The following is an 18,542-nucleotide window of genomic DNA, read 5'->3' as shown; positions in this document are numbered from 1 at the left end:
AACATCAGGCCTTGACCCAAGAGGAACAAGTTCGCTTCAGCACCTCCACTCCTAACACAATGAAAAGTATGCAACATACAGAACTCACACATGCTGGGGCGGGTTGAGAAAAGAAACAGATATAACCAGTACAGCGTCAGGAGGAAAGAAAGGGATTGAGAGGGGGAAGTGGAGAGAGAGAGATCCATACCTTCCCATCCAGCCGCGCTGTCCCTCCCGGACTGACCCGGGCATTGCGGGGTGGGAGAGTGAAGGCTGGAGGATCCTGACTTGGGGAACCTCGGCCTTGTGTCAGGCTGGTCTTGGAGATCCGCGTTGTTGTCACAAGCTGCACATCCCCCATATTTCTGTACAGGATATAATGACTTTTTGTAAGTTGTTTTGATAATGCACTTCATTTTTATAGGATGCGTCCCAAATGGCACCCTATTCCCTATTTGAAGTGATTCCTGTCTCTATATACACCATCAACCATCTCGTTTCTTGCCAAATCCGTATCGACCATAATAACGATAGATTTAAAAAAAAGTGTCATCCATTGATTCACAGTCATTACTTTAGCAGTTTTGAGCTTGTTATTCTTAGACGCCCTTGCTTAGCTTTGGCAAGCCGTAACTTAGCTGTAGAAGTAGTTTTAAGGAAATATTAGAAAATAACTGCAACTTCCCTTTCCTGACGTTTTGGGGGAAATACCTCCCATGTTTATTTTTTGCAGAAGTGTTCACAGAAGTGGTATTCTCAGACACCTTTTCAGCCTCCACCATATAATCAACAGTCAAATAAGCGACAAAGCAAAATAAGTAACAAAAACGCTCCCTGTAGGCTACAACCACAATATTTGACTACTCAAAGTTCACTGGATCACAGTACGTGCGCTCTCTCGCTCTAGCTGGCCAACACTAATCCCTGTGAATCTCATCTAATCTAATACATTAGAATAGCTAAATAAGCATAACACCCACATACTGTACATACAAACATACGGTCAGTCGGAAATATGCCCTGGTCATTGTTTCCCCCATCTGTGGGATGTGTTATAATCAGCACTGTCTCAGTAGAGGAGTTGGGACCACCAAGGAGGGACAAGTAGAAGTGATTTAATCGTGGCTGTTTTGAGAGGTTTGATGTCTGATTCTGGTATAAACACGGGGCCCTCAGACTGCAGACTGCAAGCCATATGAAGCTGCAGCCGGAGACACAGCTGGAGCCCCCTGAGAATGAACGTGAGAGGAGCAAAGGGTAGAAAAAGCGAAAAGATTTGAGAATTCATGACTAAATGTTCCATTGTGAAAATGGAAAAAAAAGCCACTGCGGTTTAACAGCAGTGGCTGTAATGTGTCAAAAACAACACATTTGAGTTTAGCCTTTATTTTAACACAATTCATTTCCCACCTCTACACAATGCCACCCAACATCACATGGGATTAATAACGTCAAAACAGCTGCTTAATATGTGGCGTGTCGTCAAGCCCTCTTGCTCTTTCGGTGTTGTGAGACAGGTGCCAGTTCAGGGTCACTGAGGGGCTCTGCAGTGTGATTTTGGTTGAGGCCCTGGGCAAAAATAGTGCACTGTAGACAATAGGGAGCCATTGGGTTATTACCTCACAGAGACCAGTAATAGTATGACACACTCAGAACAGTTCGGCTATGAGATTGACATGCTCTTCCCCGAAACAAAAGCCTCACACCCATTAAGGACGAAGATGAGGGATTTAGCTTGAGCTCAGAGCACAACTGTTAGTCACATTACATATGAAATGATCTAACAAAAAGAAGCATGGTGGGCCCCAAAGTGAATGCAGTCTCCCGGCAACATTTACTAATGCATTATAACCTATTCACTTGTATCTGGAACTCATTCAAGTCTTCAAAGTCAAGTCTCACAGTTGATCAGATCATGTTGCGATACCATGTCGGCAACGTAAGGATTCGAATAGATTCTTTGCTCAGCAGTGACCCATGTGATGACACTGCATGATATTTGCCCTGCACGTTAGCTTATGTCATGATGACGTCCCCATATGCCGTGTTGCATTCTCACTTTCATGTCAACACTATCAAACAGTTAATAAAACATTCGACAATTAAGAAAGCTTGCGCAACAGAAAGAGAGAAGGGAAACATATCAGAGAGAAGCCGACCGACTCACTGTATTCCCGTGTTGGGCTGGCTTCGCAGTAGGAGGGGCAGTGGTGGATCAAGGCCTGCTTCTGTTTAGTGTTCAGGAAGCCTGATGCTTGCTTGTTGGCTGCCCTGGGGCTGGGTTTGTGTGCGTCCCAACTCCTATTTTCATGGAGAAAATGTGTATATAAAAGGTAGGAACACATTAAGGTACAGTAGAGCTGTTAGGACAAACAGAGCTGCACATCTTTACATGGACTAAGAGATTGATTGGTTGATTTGCTGATTGGTTTATTGATTGAATTTAAAACACAATGAAGCCAAAAGAAGGCTGATTTCCATTGTGGTTCTTTAGGGTGCACACTATGTTACTTTATAGCCCATCTTTGTTCAACTAACACGACATCATATTAAACACGTATATCAGGGAAGAACACATGGTCTTGATTAAAAGTGAGTGTGTTTTATTCATTAGCTTCTGTTCAGTTCCCAATCAAAAGGAAAAATGAGGACAAACTGATGGAGACAAAATTAGAGAACATAACCTCAGGTGGAATCTAAACATGTGCTTGGTGAGGACTTAAACAAGAAAAGAGTGGTGTTGCTTGTGTTGACTTCCCAGCAGCCACGGGCTTTAACATAAAATGCTCTCTGTCTGAGAAAACACTTCATTGACAGGATGTGCAAGGCCTATAATAACCACAAGCGTGGAAGTCCATTTGCTGTATAAACCATCAAAACATTCTATGCACACACATTTTGACAAAAAGGTTGGGCACAGACAATTCAATGTCTATTACATGTTGGTTCAACGTAATATCATTGAAATGACATGGAAACAACGTTGATTCAACCAGTGTGTAACTATAGAACTGTTGTTTTTCTGAATGCATTAATATTCTGTCTACATCCCAAATGGCACCCTACTCCCTACATAGTGCACTACTTTTGACCAGCACACTATTGGCTCTGGTCAGAAGTAGTGCACTATATATGGAATATGGGGGCATTTGGGACATACACTCTGTAATCCATTACCAGGATGCCATGTTGCTTCCCAAATATTAAAAATTAAAAAATAACAATGGGTTACTATCAGCAAAGCCACAGCCAGGCCTGTGTTTCATTAATCCTTTCTTGGAACAACAAGATAGGGATGTTGGTCCTTTATCAGTTGACACATTGCAGAATGTATATTCAGAGCTTCACAGTCTATTTGACCAATAATGTTTTGCATGGCCCTGAAACAAACATGAATCATAACTCACATTCGACATGGTCGATGTAAGGTTCATACCCTTTCAAAGCCAATATCAATACAAATAAACATGGAATATAGTTTAGCAAGGCAAATGAAAATACTTGCGATAGCTGACAGAAGAAACACCACTAAAAAGGTGTCGCTGCTAGTGCTAACCCACAGGAATATTGGTTCTATCCACAGTACTCCAATACCAATGATCCTAACATCTAAGGGTTAAGTCACTGAGATGCATATCTGGAACACCTGGCTGGGAGAGATGTACTCTTTCTCTGACAGTTTGGGGCTCTCTTTTGCACCGGTGTTAGCAATAAGCAAACACCTCAGACGTTTACATGGCCATGGGGTCATTCACCTTCACCGGAGGCCATTAGGGTGTAGTGCTCAGTGATTAACTGAAATGTGGGATATTTTTCGGTTTTTAAAACAACTAATAGATCGACATCGGTTCAGTTATTTGAATTTAATTTTGTGCATTTTTATTCTGTGAGTTGAATACACAGTTTCTCTAGAGATAAATAAGATCAAGCCCGAACTGTGCGATATAGTAAGGGAGTTGTAGCTTCCAACAGGCCAATATCCTAATAGTTTAGCAGAGAAAACATGATAATTAACTACAATGACCATAATCCATTGCACGCCTACTTGTCCGGTCTGTGTGGGGCAGACACGGAGAGGGAAAGAAGAGACAGAAGATGCGCGATCAAGAGGGATAGAGAGCAGTTCCTTAATGAGGTATCTCTACCTGAAAATACATGAACTAAGTGATGCCTTTTTACTTTCAAGAACTACCGAAATAGTGATTTTGTCAGACAGCATAGGCAGCAGCTCTATAGAGATGAGAAACGAAATAATGAAGTATTTTCTATAGAAATGAAATAACAGTCACCCTATAAAACAAATGTAATATGCACAACTGAAATATTTTATTCAAGTAAAGTGATGTAAATAAATGATGGTTATTAAGTGATAAATAGTAATGGACAGTCAGTACCATCATAGAATAAAACAATTAATAAATGTACTGTGTCGTTACAGAATTAATGTTAAAAATATTGAAAACGAAAACCGTGATTATTTAAAAATAATCTAAACGAAACCAACCTCAAAAAGCACTTATTGACACAAACCGGTGCGCCTGGCACCTACTACCATACCCTGTTCAAAGGTACTTCAGTATTTTGTCTTGCCTATGCATCCTCTGAATGGCACACATACACAATCCATGTCTCAAGGGTTAAAAATCCTTATTTAACCTGTCTCCTCCCCTTCATCTACATTGATTGAAGTGGATTTAACAAGTGACATCAATAAGGGATCGTAGCTTTCACCTGGTCAGTCTACGTCATGGAAAGAGCAGGTGTTCCTAATGTTTTGTACACCTAGTTTATAAGGAAATAGGGTGCCATTTCAGACACAACCTGTGGACTGATAAAACACCTGGAATCCCACAGTTAAAGTTACTGTATTTGGCCACTATCAACAAATAGCCGTCTAAAAATTACTGTACCCCAGTCAAATAACCAGTAAATAAAAATTCTGGGACCTGTTAATGAAACCAACTAGCAGTTAAAGAGATATTATTTTAATAGACAAGATTGGCTGGGGATCACTTTATGTGTTGCACAGTGTTTATGTCAGCCCACACAGTGAAGTGCTTATCACATTGAACATTCAACTGCGCAACAGAACATGGGGGAACTCAAGGTCAGACCCATAGAGCAAATGTAACAATATCAGAAGCAACACGTAAGTGTGTCGGGAATGGGACATTTCTGCTATAAATACACACTGTACTCAGCAACTACCATAAGTGGACAATTGACACAGCCCATGACTCACCAGGATGATATAAACAGCAGCCTGCAGTCAAATATACTGAACAAAAATATAAATGCAACATTTTAAAAGATTTTACTGAGTTACAGTTTATAAGGAAATCAGTCAATTGAAATAAATTCATTAGGCCCTAATCTATGGATTTCACATGACTGGGAATACAGATATGCATCTGTTGGTCACAGATACCTTAAAAAAAAAGGGAGGTGCGTGGATCAGAAAACCTGTCAGTACCTGGTGTGACCACCGTTTGCCTCGGCAAACCACTCGCCCACACGATGCCATTCATTTGCTCTGCGGTTGTGAGACCGGTTGGACGTACTGCCAAATTCCCTAAGATGACGTTGGAGGCGGCTAATGGTAGAGATATTAACATTCAATTCCCTGGCAACAGCTCTGGTGGACATTCCTGCAGTCAGCATGTCAATTGCACGCTCCCTCAAAACTTGAGACATCTGTGACATTGTGTTGTGTGACAAAACTGCACATTGAGTGGCCTTTTGTCACCAGCACAAGGTGCACTTGTGTAATGATCATGCTGTTTAATCAGCTTCTTGATATACCACACCTGTCAGGTGGATGGATTATTTTGGCAAAGGAGAAATGCTCAGTAACAGGGACGCACAACATTTGAGAGAAATAACCTTTTGTGCATTTGGAACATTTCTGGAAACTTTTATTTCAGCTCATGAAACATAGAACCAACATTTAACAAAAATATAAACGCAACATGTGAAGTGTACAAAGGACACAATGAAAGGAGAATGATTGGGCGAAACTGGATGATGTATATACACACGGTCTAATCTTATCAACAGTAGAATCACACTTGTTGGGGCTTTTGGAAATCGTGACACACGTGATAGCTGGGAAGACATAAGTGATAGATAACGGGTCCATGGTGTACAGAGACAATGCTACTGTTTGGCAATAGCAGCAGGAAGCTCAGAGTCACTGACAGAACTGTGACAAGGCTAGTAACAACCCTGTAACCTTCCTCAATACACTGTACGTCCCAAATGGCACCCTACTCCCTATGTAGTGCACTACCTTTGACCAGGGCCCATAGGGCACTGGTCAAAAGAAGGGCACTATATAGGGAATAAGGTGCCATTTGGGGGACACACCGATACCAGCTCAGTTGGTACAGCATTGCGGCACTCAGTTGATAGAGCATGGAGCTCGCAATGCCAGGGTTGTGGGTTTGATTCTAGATAAGAGCGTCTGCGAAATGACTTAAATGTAAATCACTTAACCACACAATGATGCTGCGGTGCTGTTGTCAGTTTTGTATAGCTATAGGCCTAACCAATGCCCCATAACAGTTCCATTTGTCAAATGTGACTGTAGTTGAGACATGTCATATCAAACTATAATAATTAAGTTATTACTAGGTTTGCAAAATTCCAGTAACTTTCCAAAATTGGACGATACAGGATTTCTTGCTTATTCCCTCCTGATTTCCGTAATCTTCCAACTGGGATTTCTGGAAAAACTGCGAATGTACCGGAATTTGCAACCCTAGTTATGACATATTCCACCATAGAACATCAGTTGAACAGTTCAAAAGCGTCCTTCTCTAGCTACATTACATGAGCTCCTGCTGCAACACTAGCCAGCTCCATTTGTCCCCTTGTAGTCAATATCTGGACAGGGAAAAGCGCTGACTTAAGACATCTGCTCCTATTCAAGGCCGTCTTTAGATTCTGGGTGCCATCAAAGTAGCCGACTGCCAGAGCAAAGCTAGTGAGAGAGGATTACTATTACAGTGTTAACTGGACTTACAGTTCAATCACCGGCATTTCATTACTTACGGCACTGCTCATGTCCAACTGATTATGGATCAAGCTCATGAACACATTTTTGGTGCAACTTCCGGCACGCGTTTACAGTGAACACTGAGGCTGTAACCTTATAGTTTTAGACAGTAGCCAAGCGGCTATTTGATCATAATGTAGGCCTACCAACAAAACCAGTGGAGCAAATCCCATAACATTTTCACATGGAAATAGCTTTTGATTTCTATGATATAGCCTACAGTAGCCTGTGTGGTGTTCAATACAGGCCTACATTGCATTAAACTTTTAAAAACGTTTTTACATTATGAAGGGCTTGACATAAATTTATATTTTTTTTACTTGGTCTGCAACACCATGGGCCAAATAGTTGACTGTAAATGTCATTGTATTGTGTTGTATGAGGCAAGAAACCACTTTACAAAATACAATTTACTATTATTGCTGCCTTCTGCCTATTGGCTTATCTGCATATTCACGCCTCTTAAAATACGACGCCCCTTTAAGACATCCTGTAAGCTTTTTACCTGACTGGCTTTTCAAATACACCTTGAAATGTAGCCTACACGGTTGTGTGCTTTTGTAGGAAGCAGTAACTCCCCATTGCTGACCTATACTTATCTATAACTGGGCTAATAACTCGCTAAATAGCAAAGAAAATCAACACGTGGACATGTTCGGCTCTGCACTCTGATCTGAACAGATCTGAAAAGCGCATTCACTTGCGGGTGATTGAAAGACTGCTCATGGGCTACCCTGCCAATGAAATTCTACTCCGTTGCGCTCTGGCTCTGCCTACAACAAAATCACAGACTCAGTCTTGCAAAGTTATATTTATTATGGTTTGTTCAATTGAAAAAGGGGTTGAAATCATGTTCATTCGATCACAGAAAAAAACGTTGATCTATATAGTGCCAACTAATGAGGCGAACACAGTGAAGTTCAATATCTTGCGTCTATGCGCCGCATGGCATTTCTTCTACGAGGCAGTCCTGGAGGAAGTAAGCAGTTTTGCGGGAACATTCCCCTAACCCAAAGGCTAAATAAAGTACACCACATTATTTTTCTGTTCATCTACTGCAGTGTTTTTAGTTTCAGTTGGAACTCAAAAAGGCACCTCAGGTTTAAAATTGCTATAGTTCGGTCTCTTTTTACGTCCTGACAGAGTTGTGGATGGTGGTGGTTTACTGATTTATGTGGTGTAAGCTACGACCTGTGAGTTCTGGTTAATAAACCGCTCAATTTGAAAACTGGATCCTCTGTTGTTGACATTCTTTTCTTTGTGATCTAGAGGTCATTACATTGGTGTCAGAAGTAAAAACAAAAATTAAGCTAGCTAGCTAGCTAGCTGACTACAGTGGTTTGATACGTGGATTAGCACGGTGGCTAGATACGAGGATTAGCCTAGTAGAGAGACTGAAAATGCTTTATGGTAGTCCAAGAGTGAAGGAAGAGTCAGCGGAGAAATACGGTGATGTAGGTGCATGTGCATGATTTGGTTTGGTTTATTCGGATCACCATTAACTATTTTCAATTTAGCAACTATTCTTCCTGGGGTCCGCAAAAAACACAACAAGTAACGTAAACTCACCCCATTCCGTACAAATGTGCACAACCGCAACATTCAAACGAGGCTACAAAGAAAACTAATGGGACTGTAGCGACTGTGTTGACTTCAAAATCGGGGGTGTGAACTAGGTTTCTATTCATGCGTTGATCGACATGGTAATGGCTCTATAGTATTGGAGAAAAGTTGAAAAAAACGGACCCTCCGTTACATCGTGACGTATCATGTCGTAACGTACAGCACTCATAAAGCAACTATTTCTGTCTTACAATCTCTCTCCACCAGGTGTAGCACTTCTCTCATCGTTTAAAAACAAGAAATGGACAGTGACGGGGGTAAGGGGGGATACCTAGTCATTTTTTGCGTCATCATTGCATGCGCTCATCATTCTCAAAGCCGCTGTTTACTTCTAAGATCACTTTAGCACCGCCCTAAAAACCCGATTCAAATTCGACACAAACATTCAAATAGGTATGTAATGACACATTATATAAACTCTTTATAGTGTTTTATTTACATTTTAGAGGCGATAAGGTGATAAGTTGGACAGATCGAGTGAAAAAAAGCAATTTTCCCACACAACATCTCTCCTTCTCACTATCATGCATTAGTTTCACTTCCCCACCAGCCATTTTTAAAAAGACCCGACGGGACTCATTGCCTGCTTGAATTATGCAGAAACTGGCAGCGTTTAGGTCATGTAATTGATAATGTTGGAAAGGGGAGACATTGTGCTTTACAATGGTTTTGACATTACAGTTGATCTGGAAGTATTACGTTTATGGGGCGCTAAAATAAGGGCAATTGTACAGACTAAGGCGATGTACGAGTTTACGTTAACAAAACACTGATAGACAAGGACACATTTTAAATACAACAATATACAAACAATACAACTAAAATATATATATAATATAAACAATACAACAATAAAAAAATGGTGTGTGTTAGTGTGCACCGTTACATAAAAAACATTTTTTTAAAGGGAATTTTGCTGTTTGCTTGAGTAAATTGGAGATGAAAGGGAATTACATGAGATCATGGCTCTGTATAATACTGTGTTACCCTGAATTTGTTTTGGACTTGGGGACTGTGAAGAGACCCCTGGTGGCATGTATGGGTATCTGAGCTGAATGTTATTTGACTATGCAAGCAATCTGACATTTTCAGTACAGTAACACTTCTCATAAAAACTAGAAGAGAAGCAGTTAATCTCTTGTCAACCCTCAACCAGGAAAGACTGGCATTCATGTGGTTGATGTTAGCTCTGTATGTGCAGAAAATGGAAAGGCGTGCTGCTTTGCTTTGAGCCAGCTGCAGCTTTGCTAGGTCTTTCTTTGCTGCACTTGACCATATTACCAGACAGGACCAGAGACTGAACAACTAGTACAGTTGATTTGTGTGTCAAAAACACATAACATGTTTTTATAAACAGACATACCCCTCCCCATTTTCACGACATCTTTGACTTCAACTTCAAATGGTCACACCCTTTATACACAACTCCAGTTGAGGTTTAGGTCAAGAGAATGTTTTGAACCAAATACAATGCTTTTGTTTTAGATTTATTTAAGACCAGTTTATTATTAATTAAATCACCCATTCTGATGAGTAACTCCTTATTTAGAATTTCAGTGAGCTCACGGGCTTTGGGTGTTGACTTGTAGAGTGTGTGAGGATCTGCATACATAGTCATTCTAGCTTTGTGTAAGACCAGTGGCAAATTATTTGTAAAAATAGAGAAGAGTAACAGCCCAAGGCAACTTGCCTGAGGGACACCGCACTGTACATATGATGTTAGAGAAGCTTCCATTAAAGAACACTCTCTGGGTTCTATAGGATAAATAACTCTCCAACCATGTGATGGCAGGTGATGTACAGCCATATCAACTGAGTGTCTTCAATAACAATTTATGATCAATAACATAAAAGGCTGCACTGAAATCCTCACAATACAGATCCAACTATCATCTTACAATCATCTGTCACCTGAGTCAGCGCAGTACAAGTTGAGTGCCCTTCTGTATATGCATGCTGAAAGTCAGTAGTTAATGCTATTTTTCAGAGAACAAGTTGTATTTAGTCAAACACAATTATCTCTATCAGTTTAAAAGGCTGATTGGGCTGCTGTTAGAGCCAGCAAAGGCTGCTTTACTATTACTATAGCTTCCTTTCACATCTCTTTTCACACCTGTGGATGCACACACTCCTTTAGCCGTCATACCGCTCAGGAAGGAGACGCGTTCTGTCTCCTAGAGATGAACGTACTTCGGTTTGAAAAGTGCAAATCAATCCCAGAACAACAGCAAAGGACCTTGTGAAGATGCTGGAGGAAACAGGTACAAAAGTACCTAAATCCACAGTAAAACGAGTCCTATAATCGACATAACCTGAAAGGCAGCTCCACAAGGAAGAAGCCACTGCTCCAAAACCTCCATAAAAAAGCCAGACTACGGTTTGCAACTGCACATGGGGACAAAGATCGTACTTTTTGGAGAAATGTTCTCTGGTCTGATGAAACAAAAATAGAACTGTTTGGCCATAATGACCATGGTTATGTTTGGAGGAAAAAGGGGGATGCTTGCAAGCCGAAGAACACCATCCCAACCGTGAAGCACGGGGGTGGCAGCATCATGTTGTGGGGGTGCTTTGCTGCAGGAGGGACTGGTGCACGTCACAAAATAGATGGCATCACGAGGATGGAATATTATGTGGATATATTGAAGCAACATCTCAAGACATCAGTCAGGAAGTGAAAGCTTGGTCACAAATGCGTCTTCCAAATGGACAATGACCCCAAGCATACATCCAAAATTGTGGCAAAATGGCTTACGGACAACAAAGTCAAGGTATTAGAGTGGCCATCACAAAGCCCTGACCTCAAGCCTATAGAACATGTGTGGGCAGAACTGAAAAAGCGTGTGTGAGCAAGGAGGCCTACAAACCTGACTCAGTTACACCAGCTCTGTCAGGAGGAATGGGCCAAAATTCACCCAACTTATTGTGGGAAGCTTGTGGAAGGCAACCCAAAACGTCTGGCCCAAGTTAAACAATTTAAAGGCAATGTTACTAAATACGAATTGAGTGTATGTAAACTTCTGACCCACTGAGAATGTGATGAAAGAAATAAAATCTGAAATAATCATTCTCTCTACTATTATTCTGACATTTCACATTCTTAAAATAAAGTGGTGATCCTTACTGACCTAAAACAGGGAATCTTTACTTGGATTAAATGTCAGGAATTGTGAAAAACTGAGTTTAAATGTATTTGGCTAAGGTGTACGTAAACGTCCGTCTTCAACTGTATGTATGTATGTATGCATGTATGTATGTATATTTGTAATAATGACAATTACAACAATACTGAATGAACAATGAACACATTGTAACTTAATATAATACAAATAAAATCTATTTAATCTCAAATAAATAATGAAACATGCTCAATTTGGTTTAAATAATTCAAAAACAGTGTTGGAGAAGAAAGTAAAAGTGCAATATGTGCCATGTAAAAAATCTATCGTTGAAGTTCCTCGCTCAGAACACATGAAAGCTGGTGGTTCAATATTCCCAGTTAAGAAGTTTTAGGTTGTAGTTATAGGAATTATGACGCGTCGACTATTTCTCTCTATACCATTTGTATTTCATTTCATATACCTTTGACTATTGGATATTCTAATAGGCACTTTAGTATTGCCAGCCTAATCTCAAGGGGTTGATAGGCTTGAAGTCATAAAAAGCGCTGTGAGTCAAGCATTGCTAAGAGCTGCTGGCAAACGCAATAAAGTTTGAATGAATGCTTACGAGCCTGCTGCTGCCTACCACCGCTCTGTCAGACTGCTCTATCAAATCATAGACTTAATTATAATATAATAAACACAGAAATACGAGCCTTAGGTCATTAATATGGTCAAATCCCGAAACTATCATTTCGAAAACAAAACGTTTAGTCTAAGTGAAATACGGGACCGTTCCGTATTTATCGAACGGGTGGCAACCCTAAGTCTAAATATTGCTGTTACATTCCACAACACATCAATTTTATGTCATAATTATGTACAATTCTGGCAAATTAGTTCGCAACGAGCCAGGCGGCCCAAACTGTTGCATATACCCTGACTCTGCGTGCAATGAATGCAAGAGAAGTGACACAATTTCCCTAGTTAATATTGCCTGCTAACATTCATTTCTTTTAACTAAATATACAGGTTTAAAAAAATATACTTTGTGTATTGATTTTAAAAGAAAGCTATTGATGTTTATGGTTAGGTACATTCGTGCAACGATTGTGCTTTTTTCGCGAATGTGCTTTTGTTAAAACATCACCCATTTTTTGTGAAGTAGGCTGTGATTCGATAATAAATTAACAGGCAATGCAGGACAAAAATAAATTAATTATATGCAACGCAGGACAAGCTAGTTAACCTAGTAATATCATCAACCATGTGTAGTTAACTAGTGATTATGTTAAGATTCATTGTTTTTTTATAAGATAAGTTTAATGCTAGCTAGCAACTTACCTTGGCTCCTTGCTGCACTCGCGTAACAGGTGGTCACAGCCTGCCATGCAGTTTCCTCGTGGAACGCAATGTAATCGGTCATAGTCGGCATCCAAAAATGTTGTGAAAACTTGAAAAATCGTCCCTAGTTAACCGGCCAAGCCGATTAATCGGTCGACCTCTACTTTGAATCATACGATTTTTCAATTCAGAGGGCTCTAACAGTTCTCGCCACTAATTTCTTAACATGCTTGTCAAAAATGGCATGATTCATTTTTTTTAAAGACCTGACGGGGCTCTTTGCCTTCCAGTACTTCCAGTGATGCATCTGGATTCACTGCCTCATACACATCAGACCAACATACATTTTTCACATCTTCAACAAAAGAGTCCTGAGAAAACATTTTGTTTTCGGGCTCCCAAGTGGCACAGCGGTCTAAGGCACTGCATCTCAGTGCAAGAAGTGTCATTACAGTCCCTGGTTTGTCCGCATCCGGCCGTGATTGGGAGTCGCATAGGGCGGCGCACAATTGGCCCAGATTCATCCGGGTTTGGCCGTCATTGTAAATAAGAATTTGTTCTTAACTGACTTGCCTAGTTAAATAAAAGGTTAAGAAATATATTTCTTATAAATTACTTCAGGCCCGATCTTTGGCTTTCCTTGTTATTGCCATAATGTTATGGTCACTACAGCCAATGGGAACTGATATTGCTTTGGAGCAAAGCTCTGCAGCATTAGTGAAGATATGATCAATACAAGTGGTTGTCACAGATCAAACACTATTGGTATGCCCTCTAGTTGACTGAGTGATAACCTGGGTCATATTACAGGCATTAGTCACAGTTAGAAGCTTCCTCTTGAGAGGACAGCTAGTTGCTAGAAAATAGACCTCTCTGTTTTCATCACACACACACACTATCAAGCATTTCACAAACATTATCTATACTGAACAAAAATAAACACAACATGTAAATTGTTAGTCCCATGTTTCATGAGCTGAAATAAAAGATCCCAGAAATGTTTCATACACACAACTTATTTCTCTCAAGTTTTGTGTACAAATTTGTTTACAACCCTGTTAGTGAGCATTTCTCCTTTGTCAAGATAATCCATCCACCTGACAGGCATAGAATATCAAGAAGCTGATTAAACAGCGTGATCATTACACAGGTGCACCTTGTGCTGGGGACAATAAAAGGCCACTAAAATGTGCAGTCTTGTCACACAACACAATGCCACAGATGTCTCAAGTTCTGAGGCAGTGTGCAACTGGCATGCTGACTGCAGGAATGTCGAACAGAATTGTTGCCACATAATTGAGTGTTAATTTCGCTACGATAAGCTGCCTCCAATGTTGTTTTAGAGAATTTGGCAGTTCATCCAACCGGCCTGACAAACGCAGGCCAAATATAACCACGCCAACCTAGGACCTCCACATCCGGCTTCTTCACCTGCGGGATTGTCTGAGGAGGGGGCGGGGGAGTGCTGAGGAGTATTTCTGTCTGTAATAAAGCCCTTTTGTGGGGTAAAACTCATTCCGATTGGCTGGGCCTCTGCCTAGTCATGTGAAATCCATAGATTGTGGCCAAATGAATTTATTTAAATTGAATGATTTCCTTCTATGAACTGTAACTCGGTAAAATCTTTGAAATTGTTGCACGTTGCGTTTATATTTTTGTTCAGTTTAGATACTGACTGTTAGCATTTGGTGGCCTATAGCAACACCCTAAAATAATAGGCTTTAGATGAGCCAGGTGAACCTGTAACCACAACACCCCTCAATAACACTTGCCATGAGATCATCTCTTAACATTACAGGGATATGGCACTGAATATATACAGCAACACCTCCCCTATAGGTATTCCTGTCTCTTCTGTAGATGTTATATCCTTGTATTGCTACTGCTGTAACATCAAAGGAATTATCTAAGTGAATCTCAGAAATGGCTAATATATTAAATGCTATCTGATGTTAGCAAGTTAATGATTTCATGAACCTTATTTCTAAGGCTACAAATATTAATATGGGCAATTTTAACCCTTTTCTGGGTAGCTTACCAGAGATAGAAATAATATGGAAAAGAACAAACAAAGCAAGAGAACAAAAAAAAAACATTTAGCAGTCCATCAACCAGTTGGTGTATGTAAGTGTGTGTGCGCTGCAGGGTTGACACTACGAACCCACATGGACATCGAAGGATCTGGCTGAGGTGGTCGTGAGGGCATCGGGGCACAAAGCCTGCTTGCACAAACCATGCTCTGTCCTGTTCGTTGTTGCTTCGCCCGGAGGAGAGACGTGATTATAGGGCTTAGTTAGAACACTGAGGGCTACTGCGCTCCAAACGGAGTAATAGATGCAGGCAGACTGGGGAGCCTCTACGGGTGGTAGCTAATGACTTTGAGAGCCTCACTTGCGGGCATACGCTCACATGCCCCCCCCCCCCTCCTCCGTGCAGAGGAAGCTGGCACACGACCAGTTCATACAGGCGCTCTCTCCTACGGAGCTGCACACACAGACCCAGCTGGCTCATCCAGAGTCATTACAGAAAGCCTTGGAGATGGCTTTGGAGAGGGAGATTGTGTGGGCTGGGTCTTCAGTGTTTGGAGATACACCCACTTTGCGGGCTGTGGTGCAGAGTAGCCCAGAGCTGGGAAAGCCTGCATGAGTGACTGAAATGACTGAACTAATTTGTGCTGTATCGCGACAGACAGCACACGCCCTGGCCCCATGGTCTGCTGGGGGAGTGGCCAGCCAGGCCATTTGTGCAGGAATTGCCCAAAGTTCCCCAGAGCAACGGCTCGGGGTCCGCATAGACGGGGCGGACCCCTGTCTCTCTTTCCCAACCCCCACCATCGCCAGGGGGAGCCCAACAGCACAGACGGGGGAGCGAGGCTCCACTTCCCCCAGAAGCAGACAACTGCAAGCGGATGGTGGGCCGGACCTGTGTTGGGGACTTTTGTCACATCCCAGTCACTGTGGAGGGAGTGCTCTGCTCTGCCCTGGTGGACACTGGGTCCACAGTAACCATGGTGAGGCTGGGAATTGTAACAGGTTGGGCTCAGTTTGAGGCCACAACTGTGCAGCCCTGCACAGTTACAGGTGAGCTGGCACCCATGAAAAGGAAGGGGATAATTACTTTGACAGTAGGGGTCAGGACAGTGCATCATCCTGTTTGGGATGGAAGGGAAGGAAGCTAGATCTAGACAGGTGCACACTGAGCTTCCAGGGATTGCCTGCAGTCACCAACACAGGCGGCAGGTAGCCTAGTGGTTAGAGCTTTGTACTAACTGAAAGGTTGCAAGATCGAATCCCCGAGCTGACAAGGTAAAAATCTGTCGTTCTGCCCCTGAACAAGGCAGTTAACCTAGGCCGTCATTGAAAATAAGATTTTGCGCTTAACTGACTTGCCTAGTTAAATAAAGGTGAAATAAAATATAAATGTCACATTCATGCAGTCCAACGGCCCCCTTACTCAGGCAGTCAAGGAGACCCATGGCTGCCCTCACCCCACATCAGTGTGTGACTTTCCCCCAGCCCCCCGGTCACCTGCACATCATAGCTATGCCCCCGCCCCTACGGCTGTGTGTGACATTCCTCCAGCTCCAGTTGCTGTTTGAGTTCAAACTAAGCTTTTCTCTGAGTGAGTAGGTGTCAGACTCACCAGGTGCAGCATGAGATCGACAAAGGCGATGCTCTGGACATAAAGATGCATCCCCGCCGTATCCCACTGGCACGCCAGGAGGCTGCAGACAAGGCGGTGTTGGAGATGCAGTGGGCTGACTTGACTGAGCCCTCAGACAGAGCTTCCTGGGCCTGACCTCATACTACAGGAGGTTTGACGGGGCTTGTCCAGCGTCGACGCTTACCTAAACCAGTGGTTCCTAACCCATTTCATTTACTGTACCAGCAACTGAATTTTGACTGCCCGGAGTACCCAGGAAGTACCCCTTCATATGCATTTTACCAGTAGTCCTATGGTCTCATGAGTCTTCTCAAGTACCCCCTGTGGATAGGCCAAGTACCCCCATGGGTCCTATTGCCCCAGGTTGGGAACAACTGACCTAAACCACCTGCTGCCGAAGGATAAGGGGTTCACATGGACAGGCCATGTGATCCGTGTGAGAATAGCAGTTAAGAGCGTTGGCCCAGTAACCGAAAGGCCTCTGGTTCGAATCCCCGAACCGATTGTCAATGTGTCCTTGAGTAAAGGACTTAACACTAATTCCGCCTGTAAGCCGCTCTGGATAAGAGCATCTGCTAAATGAATAAAATGTAAATGTGTTTATAATCTATAGCGGTCATTACAATACATCTTCAAAGATGTATGCTATTGTACATCCTATAACTTGCATGATATTGTACAACAGCGATTCCATTCATAATGTAATGTAACGTAATATATCATCCTGAATGAAGCGTCACATATGTATATACAGAACAATACGAATTGCCCTGCGACCACTTTGAATTAAAATACACTACATGATTATCTATTTATCTACTGCAGTGTTTACGTGCAATTTAGAACTCAAAGGCAATAAATGAAAGGCTCTCAAAAAAACATTAGCTTAAAAATATTGTGGTAAAGTATTAGGCTACTAATAATTCAGTAGAATAATGTAAATAGTAATTTCATACATTTAAATAAAAATAAATAAAAAAAATGTTTAAAAAGCGCTGAGAAATGTGTGCTGAGAAATGGAAACCTAAATAATAAGAGAAACCTAAAGAAATAAACGAACTAGGCTATAATACAAGTTGTCATAATTAGTTCCTTTATTATAAACACAAGCCTATGCAACACAGGTAGCCTAGGCTGTGACAAACATTTTCAATATTTCAGTTGGATTTACCTTAGCAGCACGTTGCAGAGTGCTACAAAGTAGTGTCCCCCCAATATGAAGCGCTGCTCCTTTGCTCAAACGTTTCACTCTGAAGAGAGAACCTTTTCCTAAAAGAATTCAGCGAGAAAATGAATCGCGCTTTCAAAGACAGGTAAGTCACTCACCCGTCAGACTTACCGTGGAGACTACTTTATTCTGATCTTGCGGTTTTCGTTTGCCAGTATCAAACTTTTTGGCGTCAGTTCTAAAATACGTTGCGAGACGTTTCATTGGTCGTGTGAGATGGGAAAGGGGAAGGTCTGGAAATGTGCAAATCTCTCCCCAAAATGTACTGTCTGGTCTGGGTCACAGCACTTGTAAACTGTAAATTATGTATGAACTACATGATGTATATTGCTCTCAGCTCAAGGGTGTTTTGAACCAATGGCCATCAACTTCTTACACGTATTTGATGATTAGTACAATATTTTCAGCTGGTACATTCAAATAGATAACTTAAATACGCTTTTCAGTGCTTAGTTCACATAGCCAGCAATCAGAAAGCTATTATTCTGAAATGTAACCGTCTTTTAATCCTTTATAGAAAGGTATTGATAACATTGATTGCCCA

General features: G+C 41.6%; 1 protein-coding gene across 5 annotated transcripts in view; it reads right to left on the bottom strand.

Moving 5' to 3' along the window:
• LOC120058222 (myosin light chain kinase, smooth muscle-like) overlaps positions 1 to 18,215 on the bottom strand; it is an 89,865-nt gene extending 71,650 nt beyond the window's left edge. The window contains exons 1-3 of one of the 5 annotated variants that reach the window (XM_039006721.1): positions 17,942 to 18,215; positions 2,150 to 2,283; positions 191 to 347 (exon numbers count right to left, since the gene is read on the bottom strand). In XM_039006721.1, coding sequence (XP_038862649.1) covers positions 191 to 343 — 153 coding nt within the window. In that variant the 5' untranslated portion in view covers positions 344 to 347; positions 2,150 to 2,283; positions 17,942 to 18,215. Of the gene's footprint in view, positions 1 to 190; positions 948 to 2,149; positions 2,284 to 17,941 lie in introns of those variants that run through there. The other 4 variants (XM_039006716.1, XM_039006719.1, XM_039006720.1 and 1 more) reach the window with 4 other exon arrangements.
• Between the last annotated feature and the right edge of the window lie 327 nt (positions 18,216 to 18,542).

This window comes from Salvelinus namaycush, chromosome 13 (genome assembly GCF_016432855.1).
Source record: "Salvelinus namaycush isolate Seneca chromosome 13, SaNama_1.0, whole genome shotgun sequence".
NCBI classification, from domain to species: domain Eukaryota; kingdom Metazoa; phylum Chordata; class Actinopteri; order Salmoniformes; family Salmonidae; genus Salvelinus; species Salvelinus namaycush.
The sequence above is the reverse complement of the archived record's forward strand: the minus strand, read 5'-3'. Positions and strand labels throughout refer to the sequence as shown.